This window comes from Bolinopsis microptera, chromosome 13 (genome assembly GCF_026151205.1).
Source record: "Bolinopsis microptera isolate Bmic1 chromosome 13, MBARI_Bmic_1.0, whole genome shotgun sequence".
NCBI classification, from domain to species: Eukaryota; Metazoa; Ctenophora; class Tentaculata; order Lobata; family Bolinopsidae; genus Bolinopsis; species Bolinopsis microptera.
In genome coordinates, this window is record NC_087084.1 from 3,539,413 (window position 1) to 3,556,969 (window position 17,557).

General features: G+C 38.1%; 2 protein-coding genes across 2 annotated transcripts in view; one reads left to right on the top strand and one right to left on the bottom strand.

The window, feature by feature from the left end:
- LOC134825302 (uncharacterized) overlaps positions 1-17,557 on the bottom strand; it is a 90,100-nt gene that overhangs the window by 65,516 nt on the left and 7,027 nt on the right. The window lies entirely within an intron of this gene.
- Positions 1-17,557, top strand: part of LOC134825301 (uncharacterized) — a 68,362-nt gene that overhangs the window by 27,228 nt on the left and 23,577 nt on the right. The window contains exons 21-41 of the mRNA XM_063837463.1: positions 819-928; positions 1,437-1,561; positions 1,814-1,977; positions 3,342-3,445; positions 3,773-3,996; positions 4,243-4,364; positions 4,564-4,915; positions 5,098-5,230; positions 6,087-6,219; positions 6,640-6,750; positions 7,306-7,377; positions 7,608-7,662; positions 9,066-9,142; positions 9,891-9,954; positions 10,212-10,322; positions 12,759-13,013; positions 13,190-13,306; positions 13,580-13,699; positions 15,359-15,423; positions 15,643-15,759; positions 16,323-16,403. Of these exons, the coding sequence (XP_063693533.1) occupies positions 819-928; positions 1,437-1,561; positions 1,814-1,977; positions 3,342-3,445; positions 3,773-3,996; positions 4,243-4,364; positions 4,564-4,915; positions 5,098-5,230; positions 6,087-6,219; positions 6,640-6,750; positions 7,306-7,377; positions 7,608-7,662; positions 9,066-9,142; positions 9,891-9,954; positions 10,212-10,322; positions 12,759-13,013; positions 13,190-13,306; positions 13,580-13,699; positions 15,359-15,423; positions 15,643-15,759; positions 16,323-16,403 (2,712 nt within the window). The remainder of the gene's footprint in view (positions 1-818; positions 929-1,436; positions 1,562-1,813; positions 1,978-3,341; positions 3,446-3,772; positions 3,997-4,242; positions 4,365-4,563; positions 4,916-5,097; positions 5,231-6,086; positions 6,220-6,639; positions 6,751-7,305; positions 7,378-7,607; positions 7,663-9,065; positions 9,143-9,890; positions 9,955-10,211; positions 10,323-12,758; positions 13,014-13,189; positions 13,307-13,579; positions 13,700-15,358; positions 15,424-15,642; positions 15,760-16,322; positions 16,404-17,557) is intronic.

Below are 17,557 nucleotides of genomic sequence, written 5' to 3' on the forward strand. Positions count from 1 at the left end.
CCCAGGTTGTTAGTTTATCACTAACCTCCCCTTGTCCCAGGTTGTTAGTTTATCACTAACCTCCCCTTGTCCCAGGTTGTTAGTTTATCACTAACCTCCCCTTGTCCCAGGTTGTTAGTTTATCACTAACCTCCCCTTGTCCCAGGTTGTTAGTTTATCACTAACCTCCCCTTGTCCCAGGTTGTTAGTTTATCACTAACCTCCCCTTGTCCCAGGTTGTTAGTTTATCACTAACCTCCCCTTGTCCCAGGTTGTTAGTTTATCACTAACCTCCCCTTGTCCCAGGTTGTTAGTTTATCACTAACCTCCTCTTGTCCCAGGTTGTTAGTTTACCACTAACCTCCCCTTGTCCCAGGTTGTTAGTTTATCACTAACCTCCCCTTGTCCCAGGTTGTTAGTTTATCACTAACCTCCCCTTGTCCCAGGTTGTTAGTTTATCACTAACCTCCCGGCCCTTGTCCCAGGTTGTTAGTTTATCACTAACCTCCCCTTGTCCCAGGTTGGTAGTTTATCACTAACCTCCCCTTGTCCCAGGTTGTTAGTTTATCACTAACCTCCCGGCCCTTGTCCCAGGTTGTTAGTTTACCACTAACCTCCCCTTGTCCCAGGTTGTTAGTTTACCACTAACCTCCCCTTGTCCCAGGTTGTTAGTTTACCACTAACCTCCCCTTGTCCCAGGTTGTTACATTATCACTAACCTCCCCTTGTCCCAGGTTGTTAGTTTATCACTAACCTCCCCTTGTCCCAGGTTGTTACATTACCACTAACCTCCCCTTGTCCCAGGTTGTTACATTACCACTAACCTCCCCTTATCCCAGGTTGTTGAGTATTGTGAAGAGACTCCTTGCCTCCCCACCAGTTACTGTAACCTGCCCTCCCTGACTCAGACATACTTTGTTGCAGAAAACACTGTTCCTAAATACATTAGGTACGTAAAGTTATATCAATTGTGGGGGAGGGGGGGGGGGGTGTCATGATATTTGTTTCTGGAACAATGCCAGGAATCACTGATAACTGTGTGATTGATAATCATCGTCCTTTAAAAATTATCTGTAACATTTCAATGGGGTGTGTGTGACTTCTCGACTCCGTGTTGGCTACGAGTGAAGTTCCCATTCAACAACAATAATCCAACTTGTCACTCCATCTGAAGTTTTACTAGTCCTGATTTGATAATCTGGTCTAGCTGAGTACCTGTAATCTTATCAGAACAATAAACCCGATTCAAGTGATAAATGAAGATGGAAAAATTCGTTGAGCCTTTCAGCAATGTGTTATGGAGAAGCTTGAATTTAGACGTCAACCTCTTTAATTAATAGAGCTTTGATTTTCTGGTTTGATTTTCTAGTTTGTTACTTGATCATATAAAAACATGAAATATTGAATTAGGTATAATCCTGTTAATTGAATAATCAGCTAATTAACTACCACTCTAGTGAGATATCATACGAGAACATGGTGCCTAAAGACGTCCTGAAGCCCTCCCCTGTCGCGCTGAAAAGACTGACATCATTCTCCATGAACAGGGATATTTCACCCTTTGTTATGGCAGAATACGAAGGTTTCCTTTTGAGTTACTATGTGTATAACTGTATAAGATATTGCCTTATATATATATATGGTAGTGTTGTCATGGTTACGTTAACTTATGGTATGGTGTAATTTTGTTATTACCGTGCTGAAGAGACTAACCTACATGACATAATATCATTTAAACATTCAGAATAATCGACTTTTATAGATTTAAAACAGAAAATATATCCTTGCGTTTGAAATGATTTAGTGTGCTCAATGAAACCATCAGATCCCTTAGGTCTGAAAAAAGTAGAGCAAGCAGAGAAAGGCCCTCCTACGAAAGGTCCTCCACCTCCTCCTCCTCCCGTTGAGAAAACTGTTGTAATCATAGCAGACAAAACTGTAAAGGAGGAGGAGGAGGAGGAGGAAATGGACGATTATAACGATCCAGACGTTCACAAGGTTGGTGTTTCTTCTATTTAGAGGGTTTTTAGAGGGTTTTAGTGAGATTTGTTTAGTGAGATTTGGAACAATGAGAATAGTGATCAATTGTTAAGACAATTAATATATATTATAACTTTATAACATACATACCTTTGCGAACACAATATGGACAAACACTCATGAGGGTAAAGGAAATATTTCTACGAACATAGTGATAGTGAAAAACTTATACAAAGGATGCCATAATGCTGGCAACATGCCGCAACCTCTAAGTAGCCACCTCTAAGTCGTACACACAAACCAACTAGCAAGTCATTACCCTACAAACCAGTCTACCCCTAATTCATAATTCTATTCGTGCAAATACATTATATTTCGCTGCGATTTTCGAGATTTTCGCCGCGATTTTTGGCCTAAATAATCGCGATTTTCTTTTGTCCTTGGTTTTAGGGGGTTAGCAATACATCTTAATGGTGTTCGATCACGCACTTTTCTTAAAATAATAAATCAGTTAACTTATTGAGCTGTTACTTCCGGCACGTAAAGATTCATGAGGGATGATTCTAGAACAATGGGAATATACTAGAGCTTTCGGGTTACATTTGTTCTAAAATATTGTATATTATATATTGTATTGTATATAATGTTATATTATATGAGGAATGATTAGTGCCCAGTTTTGTTACGCGTTGATTATCGAGCTCTCTTATCTCAACCCTTATCGATACAATTCTACTACGACTCAGCTGCCACTGTGTCTTCGGTGCTATACATAATACAACTGACAGTACATTATGGAAGCTGTTTACTTTGACTCTACAATGTGGTCAATTTTATTTTAATTCTTTTCTTAGGCCACATTTAATGTTGAGATGCTACAAACCATGGCAACCTATAATAATTACTAAGGTCTTGAATTTCTGAATTTCAGATAAGTTTCCCTCACACCATGAAACTTAAAATGTGATCTGATCAGCACGAACATAATGTAATGATAATTAGTAATAATATGATATAATTTAGGCCTCAGTTGATGAGTATGATTCGTTTACGTTAATTCGCTCGCCGACTGCTTGAGTCGTACACTCGTACCCAGAAATCAAACAGACCTGATCACCAGTTCAATTATAAGCGGTGATGCTCTGCAGAATTTGCAAGTGATAGTGCCGGTGATAGTGCCGGTGATAATGCCTGTTTTGGAGGATTTGCCGGTGATAATGCCTGTTTTGCAGGATTTGCCGGTGATAATGCCTGTTTTGCAGGATTTGCCGGTGATAGTGCCTGTTTTGCAGGATTTGCCGGTGATAATGCCTGTTTTGCAGGATTTGCCGGTGATAATGCCTGTTTTGCAGGATTTGCCGGTGATTATGCCTGTTTTGCAGGATTTGCCGGTGATAGTGCCTACTAATGTTAGTGTGGAGGAGAGTAAGGAGTTGTCAGAGTTGTACGGGGATGATTACGATGATCTGGATAGTATCTTTAACAGGTGAGTTCTGATTGGCTAGTTTGTGCCACGTGGTGTGAATACTGTGCCTTGATTGTCTTTACTCGAACCATCTGGTACCGTGGTATTTCATATATTAAGTTATGTAACTTACAAACAACACCACTAACCCGTCGTATCTAACTTGTAATCACCATCATCAACATGTTGCTGATGCAATATCCCGTATCTAACTTGTAATCACCATCATCAACATGTTGGTGATGCAACACCCCGTATCTAACTTGTAATCACCATCATCAACATGTTGCTGATGCAACACCCCGTATCTAACTTGTAATCACCATCACTAACCCCCGGTTCCACCAGGCCCCTACCAAACCCCACTACCCCTGAAACAACAGCCGCTCAAAAAGAAGAAGAAGAAGAAGCCAACACTCACTACTACGAACCGAGTAATGTACACAATGGTGAGGATGAGGACGACGAGAACCATTTTTACGACGATATTAACGGTAATGCGTTTTACGACGATATTACGGAGTATCATAAGGCTTGTGACAAGGAGATTGAGAAGAACGGTTACGAATCAGGTTGGAAGATGAGCAGTTTGTTTGGCCAAATCTTGATCATCTAGCAGCTCCTCTTAGCAGTTACTAATAAGCTAATAATGCTTCCGGGTTCCGTCTTCTGTAATCTTAAATATCTCCAATTAGCCAAGGTTCAGCCATTCACACGGTCACCCCGCTCCCATAATGACGTCATCAAACCCAAAATAACGTCATCAACTCAACAATCAACATGACGTCATCAACTCACTCTGACGTCACCACCCTCAGTCGGAGTAGAGCCCGAGGTTGACTACACGGGTATAGACGACTCAGCTAACGAGAGTGAGGAGGAGAGTGGGGAGAACCATGAGTTGGAAGAGGTGGACGTGTCCGACCTGCAGGTTGAGGAGGTGAGTTAGGGGGAGGCCGGAGGCGCTGTGATGACGTCACGTGTGTGTGACGTCATCAGTCACTTATTCAATTCTTGACTTCCTTTATTTTTTAAAAGGTATACACAGAAGCTATTCTGCTGATAAAATGGCTTTCCAGCGCCAAAAAAAATAATCCAACATTTATCACATGTTTATTACAATATTTCCTCCCCTACAGGTAGAACTAGATGATTTGTACGGAGACGATTACGGAGAGTATCCGGTTACGTTAGACCCACTATCTCACATCCTGACCTCCCCACCATCCTCCACAGGACCATTCGACCAGGTGAACCTTCCTCTCGGAGACAACCTTACTCCCGGAGACAGTGTTCCTTCTGGAGACAACCTTCCTTCTGGAGACAACCTTCCTTCCGGAGACACCATCCCTCAGAATCTGATCCCATCCAGCTCTTCTAGTTCGCTCCGTACTTCTTTTCTTCACCTGTACGATAATCAGCTGCCGGAGCTACAGGATCATTATTATTACAACCTTGCTGCGCGGCGTTCTTCTCGGAGCATCAGTACTGGTTAGTTCAGTTCAAATCTCTTTCAAGGTCAAAGTATGTTACATTTTAGTCAATTATCTACGCCATTTGCATTATTCGAAACAAGAAAAGTCAATTTCAATTTTACAAATATTACAAATCACAAGTTTTCAACTACTAAAAAATCCTCGATTTAAGTCATGTGACGTTTTCCCACCAATCAGGTTCGTCCTCGTTGCCGCGGGAACACGAATCCTTCCACTCAGCGATGTCTCACAACTCCATCTTCTCTTCTGGTGGCTCCAGGAGTAGTTCTACTAAGTCTTGTCACAGAGGATCCATCACTAGCAGAACCAGGTAAGCTGGTTTTGGTGTTTAATTAAGCTTTTTCTATCTCAGAGAGCAGAGATTGCACCATGGTAATATGGTAATGGAGATGCTTTATCAACCTTTACGACTTACGTTAGTAGTACCACTAACTAACCACTATCTGTCTACATTTGTAGGGCACATAAATCTGACTACTTATGGCTAAACGGCACAAACGAACCTCGTTCCTATTAACGTATAGATTACAATACGTGAGCATGTAACGAGCTTACGAGCTACTCAAAAACGTTGCTGCAATCTCATTGGTCGCTCTGCTGTCACGTGTCTCACCTAACCAGCCAATCAGAGCACATTATCCCAGATAAGATTTCTCATCATCTCATTACATCCTCGATTTCATCAGAATTGTTAAAACATTAAAAAGTTGTTTCACGACATGATGCAATGCTCATTTCTACTTTGTTTCGATGGATTATGCTGGTCCTAGCCAGCGTTATGCTTGACTAATGATTCTAAACAACTAACAAATCTTCAGTTTTGCTGAGTTTTTTGTTTGAATTTGAAGCTTACACCCTTTTCACTTCGTGAATATCAGTTGACGTCCTTTAATGCTCCGTTTGTAGGTGATTACAAGGTGGCCCAGTATTAACTTTATATTCGAGCAATGTCCCTAAACGTACATCTTACTTTAGGAGTTTAAGTAGAACATGTTTTGAAAAAGAAATGTAGTAAAATTCAAGGGCAGGGATGAATATTTCGATGAAACTTTCTTTAACTCTTTACACAAAATAAAAAAGTGTTGAAAGGCTTCATCCTACCTCTCTTGATAAACAGATCAAAAAGTACGACCAAAAACATCCAGACTAAAAAGAAACCATTGCAGTCCAATAGCAGCGCACTACGACACGCTCCCCATACGTAACCAAGGTTACGAGAACCTAGAAACGCGAAAGTACATCATGTCTTGGCACGGTACCAACGAAATGCATCCACATATCCCACTATCCTCATCACAGGTAATACATCATACTATTTTACTGGCTTTATGTGGAAACTTGTGTTAATGTTACTAGATCTATTTAAAAAGTCAATGATATTCACTGTATTCAGAGTATCCAGAAGTCCCAGTAAATTGAAGGTTTATTTTGAATTGTAGTTGACGAAGTGAGAGTCTCCACTCAGTGTGTTAAAACATAATTCTTTGTCGACGTTTCGGCTACATGCCTTTGTCAACTACAATTCAAAATAAATGATTGACCCACTCATAAGAGCAAAAAAAAAGATTACAAATTGAAGGTTTATTGTAATCTTGTGTTAATGTTACTAGATCTATTTAAAAAGTCAATGATATTCACTGTATTCAGAAGTCGCAGTAAATTGCAGATTTATTGTAATCGCGGTATTCACAGCAACTTAAAAAATCCTAACCATCACAGGTGAGATTATCACATGATCTGTCACGTGAACTAAAAACCACCACCTCTCAGCCCACCCTTCTTAGCCACCTCCCGCCTTGTAACCTACCTAGACACTCCTCAACCTCACCTGTGAGTTATATTTAGTGCTTTTCTTTGTTGCTTTTATAAGTGCTTTTTTAGTGTTTCTATCGCACATCTTAGTGTATTTTATTGGAACTTTTAGTGCTTTTATTAAGTCATTTTGTTATTTTTTTAAAATGTTTGTCAGTTTTTACCAATCTAGTAACTTTCTACGTTTATTGTCAGCTCATTATCTGTTATTACCTTTTATTACCCCTGTTATTACCTGTTATTACCTGTTATTACCCCTGTTATTACCCCTGTTATTACCCCTGTTATTACCCCTGTTATTACCCCTGTTATTACCTGTTATTACCCCTGTTATTACCTGTTATTACCCCTGTTATTACCTGTTATTACCCCTGTTATTACCTGTTATTACCCCTGTTATTACCTGTTATTACCTGTTATTACCTGTTATTACCTGTTATTACCCCTGTTATTACCCCTGTTATTACCTGTTATTACCCCTGTTATTACCTGTTATTACCCCTGTTATTACCTGTTATTACCCCTGTTATTACCCCTGTTATTACCCCTGTTATTACCTGTTATCTCCCACAGTTTACTAGTTTATCTGATAATAATGTGCTGTCTAGCAACGACCTCTCGTCAAGTGTTAGCTGCGACGAATTTGTAAGTATTAAATTAATGAATTGTAAATCAGCAAAATCGAGTTGTATACAATTATCGTAATTATGAATTTCTGCAATTCCAAATATTAAACAAATTCTCGAATTTTTAACAGTTAAGTGTCGTGATATCAAAGAACGAATGAAACATTAAATATAGGTTTAATATAAATAAAACTTTGCTTTATTAGTATTCCGATTTAAAATTACAATAATTTAATACGATAATCTCAGTTGGACGAAGAAGGGTATGAAGTTCCAATGCATACAGAAACCTCTAGAAATACAGGTAATTTAAATTATTAAACTTAAGAATCATTATAAATAATCATTACGTTATTTAACTAAACCTCGGTATCTTATTCTTAGAAATAAAGGGTGGTTTGCAGCCCAAAAACCAACTGCTGCATCAAAATTACAATTCTGGTCGGTTGCAGCGCTGCCACAACCACAGTGTAATCACTGAAGGAAAAATAGAATATTAATATAAGTCTGTAATGGACGGAGAGTACTGTCTCAGATATAATCTGAACACAAGTCTCACAGTCGATTAGTGAACTTTATTGTGTTGAGAATTTAAACTCCGTCGGTCCTTCCTCAAAGTGGTACGGCTAACTAGAGTGCATTTCGTTGAAACTTGATACCCGAGATAATGATAAGCTCAAATTCCAAATTCCTCGGATTTTCTGAGGAACATGCAACAGGCATGCTTTGTCATATGTTTCTTTGTTTTTGTGGCGAGTGATGTAGACTGTTATTAGCTGTGCTTTTTACTGTCGCCGCGCTGTGTAATTTATATTTTGAGTTTTAAGTTGACCATTAATTTTAAGATGCTGCTAGAACTTGAGACCTTTTCATTCAACAATTGAACTTACGAAACATTTCTATACTCCCAGTTATATTCCATCATGTGATCATGTCATATAATGCTTAGTGGGATATAATTGTAGCGAAAATGGCATATGATTCATATGCCATTTTCGCTACAACTGTAATCTTTGAAAGTGCTAATATAAGATCCATGTATTTTAGCACTTAACACAATCTCGCGCACGTGCGCAAGATTTTGTGCACGTGTGCAGATCGAAGTGGTTAAGTTTCAGGAGTAACAAAGTTTCAGGAGTAACCATGGTTACTTAGTACTCACCTTTCAGCTTCTCATTTAATTTGTCACTCTTTTGTGTTTTGTCTTCTCCTTTGGGTAACGGCATTTTTTCTAGTATCTTCTTTTCGAATTTCTGAACCACTGTAGGATAGAGCATCGGAGTCCTGTGTTTTCCCCGGTGAAATTCCGTTAGATTGGTCCAATGGTAGAAATTAAATTTCTAGTATAAGCTGATATCAGTCATACTATTTTAGTATCATAGCACACTGAAATATTGCATGTTCTATTTCTGACCACCCAAATATACTTCGAGCAATGCTGATTAATAAGGAGCCTCAAGTTTTCGATCAATCAAATTTCTCAAAATCGAGGGCACTATTATAAGATCCAACATGAATATAAATCGACACAAAATACTGTCTCTACTTGCAGTAGTTTGTAATAATCTCTAATAATTTTGTTTGTACGAGATTGGTTTAAATACTGTGGTCTGATTGGTTAGTTTTTGTCACGTGGTCTGAATAATGTGCTCTGATTGGTTAGTTTGTGTCACGTGGTGCTGTTTGCACTTATTTTCCTAACCTCAGAATGTGGTAAAGAGGAGGACGGTTCACCTGAACACTGTTACGAGCTTATCGGAGAGGACAGCAACCTCATCGACCAGGTTAATTACGTTAATTGTTTAATTGCTTTAATCGATCTGGTTTATTAAGTTAAATAATCGTTGTTTTAGGTCCATTGATCATTAAACTTGTTTTTGAATATTGATCGGAAGTGTTGTCTAGGAATTGTAGTTATTTACCTCGGACGGTATTTAGTTTTGATAATCTAAGGCTACTCGCTCCTTTTAAAGGCCAGGTAGCGCAGTTGGTTAGCCAGCTTTGCAATCGTGAGGTTGCGGATTCAAATCCCACTGCCTGCCTGGTCGTGGGGTGAGTGTCGTTGACATTCAGCTAAGGATCGTGAGTGGTCTATGCAGCCCCCCGGTGTACTCAGCCGAATACTCGAGAAATCGGGTGTGAGGGTTAAATGAGGAGCTGCACATTGCAGCAAAGTCTCGGGCGAAGAAAGTATGGTACACACTACCTTAACCGTCACTGGCTAAAAACAAATCCTTCGGCTTCCTGTAATTGGCTGGTTGCACTTGTGTAACAATATGGCTGTTGGAATACTCCGAAGTAAAATAAGTGTCTAGATTAAATTAAAAAAAAATTAATGTCATATTAATCAATTCGTGGAGAATTTTGTATTTATTAGAAATCATAAGCATATTAAGGATTATATAAAAGTGACAATGATGTTGCTGTTTAATTAAGCTTTATACCACAACACAATTCTTTGCATTTTGTACGCTATGTTTGTTGTCATGGTAACCGAGAATTCTCCAAATTCCACAAATACCTCTTTTTCAGGATTCGTCACACCTCTACGAGTTTATCTCCGAACACATGGATCAAAGTTTAAAACCGATCCCAGGTAAATATCTCGAGAATGTGTAAAAAGATGCTCAGTATTTAATCATGGAGATTTTCACATGATTTTAATAAGACTTTACAACTTGAATTCCTGAACCACGATTTGCATAATTATATCGGTAGGTGAATGGTCTGGTTGTGAAAAACTGCCCGCTTAAAGCTAAAATTCCTAAAAAAGATTTACAATAAAAGCTAGAAACAATCTAATTAATTAATAAATAATTAATAATAATTAATCAATAACATTTCCTGTTTCAGCTCCTATCAGAACCAGTACCGATCTAACAGAGGACGAATTGTATGAAGATATTGAAGTGTCCACACCAAACTACAGGACACACAACACCACAATGTCTCAGTACAACACAGGTTGGTTGTAATGTACCTGACAGTGTTTGTAAAGTACCTGACAGTGTTTGTAAAGTACCTGACAGTGTTTGTAAAGTACCTGACAGTGTTTGTAATGTACCTGACAGTGTTTGTAAAGTACCTGACAGTGTTGTAAAGTACCTGACAGTGTTTGTAAAGTACCTGACAGTGTTTGTAAAGTACCTGACAGTGTTTGTAATGTACCTGACAGTGTTTGTAAAGTACCTGACAGTGTTTGTAAAGTACCTGACAGTGTTGTAAAGTACCTGACAGTGTTTGTAAAGTACCTGACAGTTTTTGTAAAGTACCTGACAGTGTTGTAATATACCTGACAGTGTTGTAATGTACCTGACAGTGTTTGTAAAGTACCTGACAGTGTTGTAATATACCTAACAGTGTTGTAATGTACCTGACAGTGTTTGTAAAGTACCTGACAGTGTTTGTAAAGTACCTGACAGTGTTGTAAAGTACCTGACAGTGTTGTAAAGTACCTGACAGTGTTGTAAAGTACCTGACAGTGTTGTAAAATACCTGACAAGTGACAATGTTTGTAAAGTACCTGACAGTGTTTGTAAAGTACCTGACAGTGTTTGTAAAGTACCTGACAGTGTTTTTAAAGTACCTGACATTGTTTGTAAAGTACCTGACAGTGTTGTAAAGTACCTTACATTGTTTGTAAAGTACCTGACAGTGTTTGTAAAGTACCTGACAGTGTTTGTAAAGTACCTGACAGTGTTGTAAAGTACCTGACAGTGTTGTAAAGTACCTGACAGTGTTGTAAAGTACCTGACAGTGTTGTAAAGTACCTGACATTGTTTGTAAAGTACCTGACATTGTTTGTAAAGTACCTGACAGTGTTGTAAAGTACCTGACAGTGTTTGTAAAGTACCTGACAGTTTTTGTAAAGTACCTGACAGTGTTGTAATATACCTGACAGTGTTGTAATGTACCTGACAGTGTTTGTAAAGTACCTGACAGTGTTGTAATATACCTAACAGTGTTGTAATGTACCTGACAGTGTTTGTAAAGTACCTGACAGTGTTTGTAAAGTACCTGACAGTGTTGTAAAGTACCTGACAGTGTTGTAAAGTACCTGACAGTGTTGTAAAATACCTGACAAGTGACAATGTTTGTAAAGTACCTGACAGTGTTTGTAAAGTACCTGACAGTGTTTGTAAAGTACCTGACAGTGTTTTTAAAGTACCTGACATTGTTTGTAAAGTACCTGACAGTGTTGTAAAGTACCTTACATTGTTTGTAAAGTACCTGACAGTGTTTGTAAAGTACCTGACAGTGTTGTAAAGTACCTGACAGTGTTGTAAAGTACCTGACAGTGTTGTAAAGTACCTGACAGTGTTGTAAAGTACCTGACAGTGTTGTAAAATACCTGACAATGTTTGTAAAGTACCTGACAGTGTTTGTAAAGTACCTGACAGTGTTGTAAAGTACCTGACAGTGTTTTTAAAGTACCTGACATTGTTTGTAAAGTACCTGACAGTGTTGTAAAGTACCTTACATTGTTTGTAAAGTACCTGACAGTGTTTGTAAAGTACCTGACAGTGTTGTAAAGTACCTGACAGTGTTGTAAAGTACCTGACAGTGTTGTAAAGTACCTGACAGTGTTGTAAAGTACCTGACAGTGTTTGTAAAGTACCTGACAGTGTTTGTAAAGTACCTGACATTGTTTGTAATGTACCTGACAGTGTTGTAAAGTACCTGACAGTGTTTGTAAAGTACCTGACAGTGTTTGTAAAGTACCTGACAATGTTGTAATGTACCTGACAGTGTTGTAAAGTACCTGACAGTGTTGTAAAGTACCTGACAGTGTTGTAAAGTACCTGACAGTGTTGTAAAGTACCTGACAGTGTTGTAAAGTACCTGACAGTGTTGTAAAGTACCTGACATTGTTTGTAAAGTACCTGACAGTGTTTGTAAAGTACCTGACAGTGTTGTAAAGTACCTGACAGTGTTGTAAAGTACCTGACAGTGTTGTAAAGTACCTGACAGTGTTGTAAAGTACCTGACAGTGTTGTAAAGTACCTGACAGTGTTGTAAAGTACCTGACAGTGTTGTAAAGTACCTGACATTGTTTGTAAAGTACCTGACATTGTTTGTAAAGTACCTGACAATGTTTGTAAAGTACCTGACAGTGTTTATTTAAGATATGTAATATATTATGATAATCTAAATGTGATCATGTAAAATTTGATAACATCAAAATGTGATGATGATTAATAATATACTATACCTGAAATCCTACACACTTGATAAGGGAAATAGTATCTGATTAAACTTAAAGGATATTTCCATCTCAAAAGGGCACACTGAAATGACGAGCATCCGAAATATGCAAGTTTTAGCAGATGTCTTTAACATCTGCTAAATTTAAGATTAATTCATAATCGATTGATTAATTAATTAATTAATTAATTACAGAGTACGAGACACAGTACGAAACGTTAGAAGACAGTGGAGCTGTTACACCGGAGACTCCAACCGTTCAAACAGAGAACATGTGGCAGTCTCCAGTCTCGTCACGTGAGAACGTAGTGACGTCATCGGAGAATATTGTGACGTCATCATCTTCAGAAAACATGGCTGTTTCGTCACCTGAAGAGGTTTTAAAGACGAGGAGTTTGGGTCGTTCAGTTGCTATGGTGAATGGAGGACGTAGAGCCTCGCCAACAAAATGTAAGAACTTCAATTTTATAATATTTGGATTTTGGACATTTTATTTGATGTCTTTAGTCAGTAATCTTTCATTTTACATTCCGCAACGGTTTTAGGCTGCAATTAACAATTTATTCATTAAATAAGTTTTTTCAATAATGAACCTCTAAAGTTTTCATTAACGCTCCACTTTGCAGCTCCACTGCGTCGTCTTTCAGCGGGGAAGCCTCAGTGTCAGCTCTCGTCTGAGGAACTCAACAAGTTAAAACGAGCTGCTTTTATCCCTCCTCCTCCTCCTCCTACCTCACTTCCTGGTTAGTTCTATGGCGCAAGTTACTTTTTTATTTTTACACGTGTTGAATGTGTCATTTCACTTATTTTGTGTCCCGTCACAGGCCCGTTTATCTTTCTTATCGTAAAATATTTACGTCTAAAAATGGCTGGGTGATAATTTCATTACATTTATTTTGGGTCATCATGAACGTCACGCCACAGCCCTGAATCTCTTCTTTTTATTTTCTTAACTTAATGTAAATTTAATTTAACTTATATATATTTAACTTAAATTAACTTAATATATATTTCAGTGTCATGCCACAGGCCCCGATCTCCCTGCATAACAGACCACAACAACCCCCGGATAAACCCATCAACCAGTGCAATGAGTCGCAGATCTTCTAGCTTCGTCAGCGACGCTTCTTCTTCTGGTTAGTTGGATTATAACTTTATAACTTGATATTATTTTAAATTTATTTTAACTGATAAATTTAAACACTGCTGCATAGTCTTGCTCATTAACTTGGTGATATGAAAACATTGTATTTTTTTAATAAAAGGGGACTGGTTCCTGGAGCATTTGTAGTGTCTGATTTGAGTATGCTTTAAGAAAATATAAAAAATTCTTAAAAGCACTGTAGCTTGAAACAATATTTGCATAATTGGCATAGTTTTTACCATTTTCCAAATTAACATTACCAGCTAACACATAGACCGCTAAAAGTAACAGATAAACTACACTGAATTATAATAGGGCCGTGGTATGGTGACGTCACGTGGCATGACGTCACGTGTTGATATCGTGACGTCACGTGGTGTTACCACACTATAACACCAATGTATTCTAAATTATAATTGGGCCAAGACAGAAATCAAATTCTTGGTACTCACTATTCACATAGCTTGCTTTATTACTACATATTATTACGAAATTAATGCAATTTGGATTTTTGCGATGCTTTTATCACTTTGAAACTTGCCTTTCTTTGTTGGTTCATTTTGGGTTTGTTAAAGGTAAGGTCTTATTTATTTTATTACTTTAATTATTACTTTGCTTTCATTACTTTTACTAAATTTACACTATTTTCACTCATTTCTTTGCTTTCCATCAAGAAGATTGATTACAACTGCACATGGATTCGTTTACCAGTGTTTGCATAGTTGTAAGTTGTCGTTGACCTCTGAGCCACTGACTGAAGTTAAAATCTGTTAGGTAGACCACCACACAGACCAGACCACAGACCAGACCACAGACCAGACCACAGACCAGACTCCCCCACAGACTCACTCCTTCATATAGACGATCTAATTTCAGACAACTCTTCTTCTACTAAATACCACTCAGATTACTGAGAATACTTAGATTACTGAGAATACTCAGATTACTGAGACACAGTTAACTCTACTTAAAGAGGGCCAAGGCTCCTGCTAGTAGAGGGCCTGGGTCTCCTCTCTGAGCACTGAGAACTAGGTCCCTACTCCTACTCCTACTCGGTACTCCTACTCCTACTCCTACTCACTACTCAGTGGGTACACTACAACACTGACTATGCCATTACAAAGTCACGCAATGTGGCTAGACTGCTTAAGATTAAAGAGATACAGGAAACACCAAGGTTAATTGAAACTGCTCACCAGTTACTCTTAGGACAATAAGTTAGGAATATAGTATTCGGTAATAATCATACGAAATATTTATTGTTCATGCTAAAGGGATTTATTCTCAAACCTGGAAATATTTATTGTGTTTGAGACTAATTTCTGAGGGTTTTGCTGGAAGAATCTGATTTATCATCGTTAGAAATTTGATACATTTTTTGGTTTAAAAATACTCAAGTCATTCAATTTTAAACAATAAAACATTCTTCAAATTCTTTTTGCTATAATTAAATCAGGAATGTCCGCATTTGTTTCCTAATTTACAAGACCATGTTACAGCTCATACCGTCGTAATGTGTGTTATTAAAATAACATTACCATCTTGTGGTTCATCATAATCTTTGTTATTATTATGTTGATTTAATCTTATTAAAATACTATTTTTCATTATTAACTTGTTGATTTAATGTTATTAAAATATTAATTTTCAGGACAAACAGACGACAAGGAGTCAGGAGGCGACTCATCAGACGAATCGCATGTTTCTGATATTGAGGTGAGTATTGTTATTGTTATTAAGTTACATTACCATATATAAGGTAGTTGGTACTGTTGCTTTGGTTACATCACCATATATGGTAGTGCTGCTGTGGTTATATATTTTATTGAGTGAGGAAGTTATATTATCGCGAAAAAGATGATACAAAATGATGATATTTGCTCTTTCCTGAACATGATATTCGCTGCTTTAAATTTTATAAAATTGTTTGCTCAGGAGGAAGCAGCTGCGGTTACTCCAGAAAGTGACTCTCTGATAATAGGGGAGGCTCTCTGGGATCATCTCCCTCTTTCTAAAGACCATCTGGAGTTTAAAGCGGGCGACCTTGTCGAGGTAGGACAATAATATAAGCACACACTACACACTGCACATCTGGAGTTTAAAGCGGGCGACCTTGTCGAGGTAGGACAATAATATAAGCACACAATACACATCTGGAGTTTAAAGCGGGCGACCTTGTCGAGGTAGGACAATAATATAAGCACACACTACACATCTGGAGTTTAAAGCGGGCGACCTTGTCGAGGTAGGACAATAATATAAGCACACAATACACATCTGGAGTTTAAAGCGGGCGACCTTGTCGAGGTAGGACAATAATATAAGCACACACTACACATCTGGAGTTTAAAGCGGGCGACCTTGTCGAGGTAGGACAATAATATAAGCACACAATACACATCTGGAGTTTAAAGCGGGCGACCTTGTCGAGGTAGGACAATAATATAAGCACACACTACACACTGCACAGTGCACAACGGATATTTCATTAAACATTATATTTAAGTTCAATCTGTAAAATGTATATTGCGTGTTTATTTAAAGCTCTTTTACTATATTACTTTACTTTTATTATACTTTTATTTGATAACTTTATTTACTCCTTCCTCTACCAGGTGCTACAGCAGAATGGTAAATGGTGGCGAGGGAGAACGGACAAGGAGAGAACTGGTTGGTTTCCTGCTGACTCAGTCAGGGTAAGTAATTTCTAAATAGTAACATTATTTCTGGAAGGAAGGGGGGCCGGGGGGGGGGGGGGGGCAGGGGGGTTTGAATGGAATGAAACACATTTGTTAGAAAACGACAGATTTATGAGTCGCATTAACAATGATGTGTGTTGAAAATTTCTAATCATCTTGACGATGTAATGTTATGTTACAAGGTAAGTTTGTATATAACACAGGGAAATTTGAAATAAGTTTTAATTGAAAAAGTTCATTAAAAACATTAATTTCGATAAATTCATAATAATAGTTAAATTTGTAAATATTTCTGAGTCTAGAGCAAACCTGAACTTTTCTCTGAAATTCAGTAAATATAATCAATGATCACAACATACTCTAAACTCTCAAGGCATCACATCGCAACAAAAACTTTTCATAAGACTATAAGACGTCCGACGACCGTGCTGGATAGAAGTTACTGACATGTGCTAAGGGAGGTCACGTGTTGACTTGTTGAGGTCTATTTCCAGTCCCTTCAGAGTTCAGATCCTCTTGATGAAACCCAGAATCTAACGTGCTCCATTCTGTAAAAGTAAAGAACAGGATTGAGCGAAGCATTAAGAACTGTACATACAATATTCGAGATTAACCAGCTGTAATATGCCATGAAAGGAGACGAGTAGATCGGGCCTGGGTAAGCGTTGTTGTAGATCAAACTATTGAGGAACCACAAGAAATAGTTCAGAAGGCAGGGCAGGTTACATGTTAGGAACAGAGCGGTGAACATTGCCATGGTAACGGCAGCTTGGTGTTTTCGTCTGTTCATTCTGGACACGTGATCTTTCCGTAACAATTTGTAAGCGAATACTGTGAAGCTAATACTGGTTACGATCGGTGGGAGACTAACGCAGATAGCCTCTATAAGTTGACATATATACGAGAATGGCTTCGAATACAGAGCAAAATAGCAATAAACATCAAATTCATAATAGCCGTACCATTTATTTGAGCCTCCAAAAGCATAAATGAAAAGATTCCAAACCATCAAAAATGCAGTGTATGTAAGGAAAGCGACAAGGAGGAACTTCTTCCTGATCTTGTAGCGTAAGAAGATCATGGTAACCGTGCGGGCAACACTGAGCAGCATTACCAAAAACATTGACATCTTCTGGACATAATTAAATACC